This window comes from Salvelinus sp. IW2-2015, unplaced genomic scaffold (genome assembly GCF_002910315.2).
Source record: "Salvelinus sp. IW2-2015 unplaced genomic scaffold, ASM291031v2 Un_scaffold4591, whole genome shotgun sequence".
Classification (NCBI taxonomy): domain Eukaryota; kingdom Metazoa; phylum Chordata; class Actinopteri; order Salmoniformes; family Salmonidae; genus Salvelinus; species Salvelinus sp. IW2-2015.
The window spans coordinates 9,629-18,702 of record NW_019945861.1 but is presented as its reverse complement, the minus strand read 5'-3'; the positions used below and the strand labels follow the sequence as shown (position 1 = coordinate 18,702).

General features: G+C 42.7%; 1 protein-coding gene and 1 long non-coding RNA gene across 2 annotated transcripts in view; both read left to right on the top strand.

Moving 5' to 3' along the window:
* The window catches only part of LOC112077462 (abl interactor 2), a 17,902-nt gene extending 17,827 nt beyond the window's left edge, over nt 1–75 (top strand). The window contains exon 7 of the mRNA XM_070441704.1: nt 20–75. Coding sequence (XP_070297805.1) covers nt 20–75 — 56 coding nt within the window. The remainder of the gene's footprint in view (nt 1–19) is intronic.
* Nucleotides 76–6,970: 6,895 nt separating this feature from the next.
* On the top strand, nt 6,971–8,560 carry LOC139026375 (uncharacterized). Its single transcript, XR_011478147.1, has 2 exons — nt 6,971–7,029; nt 7,096–8,560. It is a non-coding gene; the product is annotated as an uncharacterized lncRNA (long non-coding RNA).
* The last annotated feature ends 514 nt before the right edge of the window (nt 8,561–9,074 follow it).

Here is a 9,074-nt window from a genome sequence, read left to right as displayed (position 1 = left end):
ATCTGTGTCTTCTCTTCAGTTGTGGCTATGAAATGCCCCTCTACTTCGACCCACGCGCAGAGACGAGGAGCCTAAACTGGATAATGGACTTCACTACCGATGAGACACCCTTCGTGGAGGAACTCTCAATCCTCTTCAAGTTGTGGCCAAACTCTGAAACGACCAACGAGCAATATTTACAACTAAGAACAGAAGGACGTAGCTTACTAATTATGTGTTAACTTGAAATAATACTAGGATCATCCTTTGTTTATGGTGAGGGCTGGATGTAATACTTAAATCATAGGATTTGTGCGTGCCGTGAACAAACTCCGAGACTACTGACAGAAGATCATGAACAAAGGAGATGATATTCTGAGAGCCTGGTCAGTTCAAGAAGAGAAATGCAAGGGATTATTTCCATATTTTTTTTGTGGGGCGGGACTAACGATGGGCATTCAGTAACTCTTAAGATTTTTATGTAATGTATAAAAGAAAGAACGAAGTTGCTAATTTGATTAAATTTTTAGAAGCACCATCGAAACGGCTGGTTACGCGGGAATATTAATGAAGATGGTAACCTTGCCGTGGACATCACGCACGTTAGTGCTTGCTTGCAACCTCGTGGTAAACCAACTGTTTCTAGAATATTATGTTACGCGTTACTGAGATAGACAGATACCGATATGAATCTAATCTCCATGTCTCTCACCAAGATCAGAACCATAAGCACGGATAGACCCCGCGCTAACAGGTGACAAAGCTTGATTAGAGGCTTTATTGTTTTTGTTGCTGCGAAGGTGACTTGATTAACTGCAGCCAATGCCACAGCCGATCAGTCACCCGATCCACTCAATACACTATCTGGATGAGCCATCTCTTTCATCAGAAACAAAATAAAAACAGCCTCCTCAGGACGATCGATCAAGACCACCTCCACTCATCAGCGCATACAGACCTCCTTCCTCTTGAGGACATCAGCGAATCCCAACACTCAGTAATAAATATACCATAATGCATGCCACACATACCAAGGTCTCTCATTGAGAAACTATACCGCGTCCTCAGCCGCGCCGCTACGCTGCGAGCCTAACTAAAACTCGTAAGTCGCGAAGCGGTCACGACCGCACGCCCGTCACCTCGACAGTACATAGATAAAGCAACCAGACGTAAACCGAGAACAGACAATCTCGCTACGTCATCCTATGCAGCCCCCACAAACAAGTTACCAGCCTGACACTTCACTGTCCTTCAGCCACTTCTCTTACTTTTGCGGCCCGCACACTAACTGGTTTCTAAATGGACCAGGGTCTTACGGGCTTGGCGCCCACCAGGTGCGTTGCCCGAGGCGGGGAAACATGTGCTAATGGCGGGGTTGCTCTCACCAGCATTCGTGCCTCAAGGAAGTCGACACATAAAGGCTGCTTCGGCAGGGCCTTTCAGGAAGCCATCGCCGACGCAGCCAACCCAATCCACGCCACAGGCTGGGAAGACCCCCCTTAAATAGCTCCCCTAACGTCCCAATCTGCAAGTTTAACACCACGCGCTCCAGCCTCGTCAACCCACAGACAAACACTCAGTAAGCCATACACGCCTGAACAGGATTAGGGGAGGCTGATGAGATAGCTGTGTACACCTCTCTCTACTGGGAGGCTCAGGAGATAACACAATGTGTCTGATAGGGTCCGTGGAGGTGTAAAGTCAACATAACCGGATGCATGCTACAAGAAATTTGTCTGCAATTGGGCGTTGTAAAAAAGCGAGACATTGAAGATGAAGACTACTAATGTAGGGTCTGACAGGACGGAGTACTGACTTATGAAAACTTCGCCATCGGATCCAGAGAAAGAAGGAGAGATAGAATACAACAGACTGAAGTGGTACTCTACTGTGTGACTGAGATGCATGAAGGTTCCTAAATCCACATCGCTAGCTCTACACTATCAGAGTTACAAACTAAACCATTGAGATTCCTAAAACTATATCATTGATAACTCTCCTATCTCCAAAGCTCAAGTAAAATACTACATATAAATGGTTATGATCACTGAAGGATAAACTGTTTTAAATAAAAAAAAAACTATTTTTATTCCCTTTGTGTCTGGCACACGCGAAAACGAACTAACTGGTAGTGTAGGAGGTTATGCCTAACATCACTGAATCCCGAGGTCCATCCTAAGGCAATTCATAGGACGTAACAAAACGCGAAAGCAATCTGAAGTTTCTCGATGTTGGGTTGCCCTACCTGTGTACGGAGGGCCTCGTGCTTTTATGCTAACTCCTGCTATCGCACTATCGAAGGAAGGAAGACGAAGTGGCGCCTTTGTGTATGGATCGGGATGATTCTGACTAAACTCCTCTACTCGCCTGGAGGAAACGGCGAAATAGCTTAGACGGAGGTATGGGTTGCCATACATTGTGTAGTAGGGGCTATTGTCTAGAAAAAATCTCAGGCTCTATTTTCTGTAACTGTATGCCTTTCAGTAGGACGATAGGAACGAGTAGAGATATTGCCTGTGAGGAGGTTATGGCTAACTCCCTCATAGCATACAGGTCTCTGAGGCTCTAGGAAGGCCTGACTAAGTGGAATTGCCTTGAAGTAAGAGGAGGTTCCAGAGATTATGCTAACTGACCCACACATCCTTACGCTGACGACTATACTAGCACTACGCGAGAGCTGGGATTGGCCAAAGAAAAACTAATGAATAAGTCTCGCTAGATAACAAGTCTCTGTGATGACACGCAGAAAAGATAACACACGTAGGCTTGTTTCATACAGGCACAAGAGCATGTACACATGAGTCGGTTTGCCACGACACACACACATACACACACCCAGCCATATTTGTGTAGTTTTGACAGGTTGAATGGCTACGTCTCCACGCTCAACCACCGCCTGCCTAGCCTTATCTTACATCACTACAGAGGACAATCAAAGGAAAGGTTAAAGGGTACAGCTCCAATCCCTGTGAGTGGCAATATAAAAGCGCTGTGGAAAAGTGAACTCCGAAGTCTGCTTCTCTCCATTTGCTCACACTGTGGATTTTATTGTGCACCATCCAGTCTCGTGAAAGTACAGCGAGTTCTCCATCCTACGGAACCATACTGTGATGTACTAAAGTATCCACAGGAAGTAGGAACACTGAGGAAAACCCTCGGATACCTGTCGTGGCACAAGAACGTGTGTGAATGTGAGGCGAATTATAATTATAAAATGAAATTATATGTAGAAAAAAGTTTACTAACACACACACAGCCAAACAGACCAAGACGGGAACTATATAGTCATACCACATGAACATAAACGAACAATTACTGTAATCGTCAGTCATACAGACACAAGTGAGAGACTAAAACAGAGTATCAGGCATTGCTCATGACTAAATCGTCTATAGCCACAGTTTCACCTGTATTCTGTATAAATGTATTCAAGTCTAATATTCTCCAGCAGCCGCTAAGTTACAACGGAAAACACAGACAAGAAAACACCTAGAGGCTCCATCTGCACCTTTCCTACTAAATTCTTAGGGGAAAAACAAGCGAGGTGCAGTATTCGAGGGTCTTTGGATGACTTGAGATGCTCACCTCAATTAGTAAACTGCCTGTTGACTTCCAGGCCAGAAGCTAGATAATGCATATAATTCCGTTGGTTATGGATTGAGAAAAAGCACTCTAAAGTTTCAAACTGTTAAAATAATGTCTGTGTAGTCTACTAACAAACAGAACATGATCCATGGCAACGCTAACAGAAGCACAAAGCTAGAAATGATCCATGGGATGTTATTACCGGGAATATATTTTTTCTATTGAGGCATTCACTGGCGCGTCACCCAATATGAAATGGCCTGTCTCTATGGGAAACATACAACAACAGGAATATCTCTTTCCTTATTGTCAGTTACCTTTAGGTCTTTCCCAGCTTAGACTCCATCGTCAAAATTCCTTTATGACAAGAGTTCAGGCTTTGCGTTTTTTTGTCTCTTTGAAAATTAGCTGAATTTGTAGTGTTTTCTAGGCTTGGTGCATGCTCGCACACAACTAGCGGTGGAAGGCTGCCTAACCTCAGCACCCAGCGCCGCTTACCTACCCTTATCATAATACATACAGTTGAAGTCGGGGAGCGTTACAAAATAACAAACTTAGATTTTGGAGCATTAAAAACTCAGTTTTTCAACCCTACCAAAATTTAGATTGTTAAACACAAACTATAGTTTTGGCAAAGAGTCGGAACCGTTAGGACAATAACTGTCCTCTTTGGCAGCATGTGACACATTCAATTTTGCTTTTTTTTCAGCAAATTGTTTTTACCAGACAGAGCTTCACTGGTTTAGAGTTGGAGCTGTCGTTGTCATAATTTGCTACCCAGTAGTTTACACTACACTAAGTTGATCCCCTTCTAAGTGCCCTGATAGTTAAACAGCGAAAGTGAACGAGTGGTTGTCGTGTGATAAAAGGGGTTTTCCTGCACTAGAAAATTAAATTTCTATCTAGCTTTGGTGACATGGCTTCTGATGAGGAAAAAGGACGAAGGTGGGTGCCTGATGGTAAGGATTTATGCTAAACTCTTCTATCCCGCTAATGAAGTGAAGGAGAAAAATCGAGATTGGTTTGATGTCAAGTAATGGCAGGTGTCTGGTATAGGAATTATGCCTACACCTTCCTCTACTTCGCTGAGAATTGTGAGAGTAAGTAATCGAAGTTGCAAATTGCCGGTGTGTAGGGATCCTATTGACTACACGATTCTTCAACTAATCCCAGAGGAAAGGAAACGAGTGGTCTTGCCTGTGTACATGTGAAGAATTATGCATCAACTTCATTCTCTATGCGGGTAAACAACACAGAGGAAAAAGAAACGAGATAGGCTGCAAGATACTGCCATGTTGAGATGCGTGTTCGCAGACAGAATAAAAGACACACCAAATTTCGGGTAATGCATGCGGGGTGAGTGCTGGTCTGCAGGATGTCGACCGCGACTGCAACGAGGAAGTTAGAACGAGGCATCACAAATCCTCGCTTAAGTTGCTGGGTTATGTATGCATCTATTTGGGAATAGCCATGGGGAGCAAGATGGCCATTTGATGAGGTCGGACAAACATATCACCGACATATCTGGTAACTTTCACAGAACGGCCATTCCCGGCCTTGTGGCAATGTGAGAAAAGTGTTAACGAAGTGGCATGTATCTTTTTCTTTCCGTTCTGTTTTTGTCGTAGTTGGTATGTTATATGTTGTTGTTGGGAGTTACCCAGACTCGTGGTTGTTGTGTGTGTTAGGGTAGGTAATGCCAGAGTTTGACTTGAGTTAATCGTTTTTTGTTTGTAGGGATAGTTATAATTTATTTAATCCTAGACTTGTGTATGGATTTGGTTATTGGTGGAGTAACAACTCATTGGTAGTTGTTTATTTTTACTGAGTTATGTTTTGTGTTAGTGTAGAGTACTTTTTTAATATGTTCTCATTTATCTTCAATGTATAGTTGACTGGTAATGGCAGTTGTGTACCAGGGGACTCAGATTTTCTAGCACCAGAACTGGTATGTGGTTGTAGTAGGGAAGTAGCAGCACCACCTGAGACAGCATGCTTCAATAGTAAAACAAATTCCAGATTTTTTTTGCAGTTTTGACATTTAAAGCCTTTTCGAGCCTTTGCCTTCCCATCAGATTTTGGGTGCTTTTATCATGTTTTTAGGGACATCCTTAAAGTTTGAGTTGTTTTCCTGTGCTCTTTTATTATAAGTTGGTAGAACAGATGATGACACTAACGACTCTGTAAATGTGATCAGTGGTGATACCGTTTGCTGGTTGAAAATACAATCTACACAGGACCATCGTTCAGTGGGGTTTACCATGGACGTGATGATTCCGGACCATCTAATGAAAGTCAGATGGTTTAGCATGGAACAGAGTTTTTCCAGGACCATTCTAATCAGTAGGTTTACATGACAGAGATTTCAGGACATCGATCTAATCACGTTTGGTTTTACATGGACAGATCTTAGCAGGACTGCAGCGAATCAGATAAATCAGTAGGGTTTACACGACAGAGTTCAGGACATCTCTCAGTAGGTTTACACGACGAGTTTCAGGACCATCTCATCGTAGGTTTAATGGACAGAGTTTCACAGGAACATTAAATCAGTAGTTACATTGGAACAGAGTTTCAGGACCATCTCATCAGTGGGTTTTACAATGACTACAGAGTTTCAGAGCCATCTATCAGTGGATTTACAATGGAAGAAGTTTCAGAACTGCTCTAATCGTCGGAGTTTTATACATGGACACAGTTATGTACTGTATGGTTTACTGCAGGAGTTCAGACCATGCTAATCAGTGGGATTTACCAATCGGACAGAAGTTTCAGAGCCCATCTAATCAGTAGGGTTTAACAATGCGACCAGAGTTTCAGTGCACATGGTCATCAGCTCGGGTTCAAGGAAAGTAGATTCAGGGAGCCATCGATCAGGTTTTTACACTGGACAGTAAGCTTTTGGAGCAGTTAGGACCATTTCTAAATCAGTTGGGCAGTTTACATGAGGAAGAGTTTCAGTGCACCATCAATATCATGGAGCAAGTTTCAGCATTACTGGGTTTACATGGAAAGAGTCAGACCTCTGTGTTTCAGGACAAGTTCAGGTCTAATCAGTAGACGTTTATGGGACAGAGTTTTCAGGACCACCTCAATCAGTGGGTTTAAGCATGAAACAGAGTATTTCAGGACAATCTCATCAGCTGTGTTGTAATGGACATGATTCGACATATCAAGGTGCTTTAGAAGGTTTTCAGGACCAATCTCTCAACGTCAGTAGGTTTACATGGACAGAGTTTAGGACCATCTCATATAGGTGTTTACAAGGACAGAGTTTCAGGACGCATGCTCTCAGAGGTTTACATGAGGACAGAGGTTTCAAGGGACCATCTCCATCAGTGGGTTTGTAACATGGACAGAGTTTAAAGGACATCTCCAGTGGGTTTAGCATGGACAGAGTTTTTCAGGACCATCTCAATCCAGTGGGTTTACATGGACAGAGTTTCAGGACCATCTCATCAGTGGGTTAATGAGGTTTAGGCCTCTCATCATAGGTTTACATGAAGAGTTTCAGGACCATCTAATCAGTAGGTTTACATGGACAGAGTTTCAGAACCATCTAATCAGTAGGTTTACATGGACAGAGTTTCAGGACCATCTAATCAGTGGGTTTACATGGACAGAGTTTCAGAACCATCTAATCAGTGGGTTTACACGGACGGAGTTTTGGCTTTCCGTGGTGACATCACAATACGGTTAATAGACCAATAACAAAGAGTTCCAAACCTCTGCTAATAACAGCTGGTTCGAACGTTCTTCAGTTTTTTTGTGCCCATTTTAATGGAAATCTATTCCAGTAAAGTACTTAATTGTTACTCAGAAATGATTTGATATAAAAACATCTGCATTCAGCCTTTAACATGAAGCTCCACTCATACTCTGAAGGTGTTGAATATTTTGTCATGTGTGTGTGGACAGGGCCTAGCCTTTTGAGGGGAGGGGGGACACCGAAGAGGAAAAGTTGAAGTTTTAGACTTAATTTCCTGAAATTCTACTCATTTTGCCATGATAAAATGATGCTGAGTGACTAAGAACATCAATTGGAGGTCTGTGCTCCTGGGTGCATGCCAGGTCAGTAATTCAACCATGATCACTAATCTAAAAAAATAGCTGACATAAGAGAAACTGCTGATGCACAACCACATGTTGAAGTTGCACCTTGTGTTTTCTAAATCTCAACAGCAAGTTTAGACCCTGACTGAGTTCCAACTTTTGTGGGGGGGGGGGGGTCCCTTCTGTTGCTTTATGCCTAGGGCCGGCCCTGTGTGTGGATGTCATTCTTAACCAGAGGTTTAACTGTTTAACTTATTGACTCTAGTGATTTTTTTGAAATTGTATTTTTACCTAAAAAGTGTTTCACGGTATTGTGGGGAAATTAAACCGAGAAATATTGTTACGTATTGCAGGGTAGTGATTTTATATTGGGTCACTAGTGCAATAACAGTGTAGTCCATCTCCACATGTTCGTAGAATGTAATGAAATAGTTAATTTAGTATTTGTTCAGTACTGATGAAAGCACACCGAGAAGAGTAATAACAAACATTGATAAACTAAAACTATATTTGTGTATCTTAGAACATTTGAAGGACAAACTGACCGTGGTATATTTATTTTTAAAAAAATGTCAATCGGACAAAATGCAGAGCACTAATTTTAAACTACCCTGGTTAGGCCCTGGTCTAAAGTAGTGCACTACCCCTATAGGCCCTGGTCTAAAGTAGTGCACTACCCCTATAGGCCCTGATCTAAAGTAGTGCACTACCCCTATAGGCCCTGGTCTAAAGTAGTGCACTACCCCTATAGGCCCTGGTCTAAAGTAGTGCACTACCCCTATAGGCCCTGGTCTAAAGTAGTGCACTAGAAAAGGAATTGGTCCCATTTAGAATACAGACTGTGCCATTGTAACATGATGCCCTGTGACCCCCAGTCGATCATGGACACAGAAACCAACAAATAAAATGAGTGTTGAAACTGAACACTCTTGGCTGCACATTTCTTACAGCTGTGTGTTTTCACTGTCTGTTATATAAGTTGGCCTTGCAGCTCCAGGACGGGCATGAGGATTAAAGAGCTAGGATGTGTAGAACTTCTTGTAGAGCTAGGATGTGTAGAACTGCAGATGGTTGTAGAGCTAGGATGTGTAGAACTTCAGATGGTTGTAGAGCTAGGATGTGTAGACTTCTTTGTAGAGCTAGGATGTGTGGAACTTCTTGTAGAGCTAGCGTGGTGTAACTTCAGATGTGTAGAGCTAGGATGTGTGAACTGTAAGAATGGTTGTAGGCTAGGATGTTGGTAGAACTTCAGATGGTTGTAGAGCTAGGATGTGTAGACGTCAGATGGTTGTAGAGCTAGATGTGTAGAACTTCAGATGGTTGTAGTGCTAGATGTGTAGAACTTCAGATGGTTGTAAGTAGGATGTGTAGAACGTCAGATGGTTGTAGAGCTAGGATGTGTAGAACTTCAGATGGTTGTAGAGCTAGGCTGTGTAGAACTTCAGATGGTTGTAGAG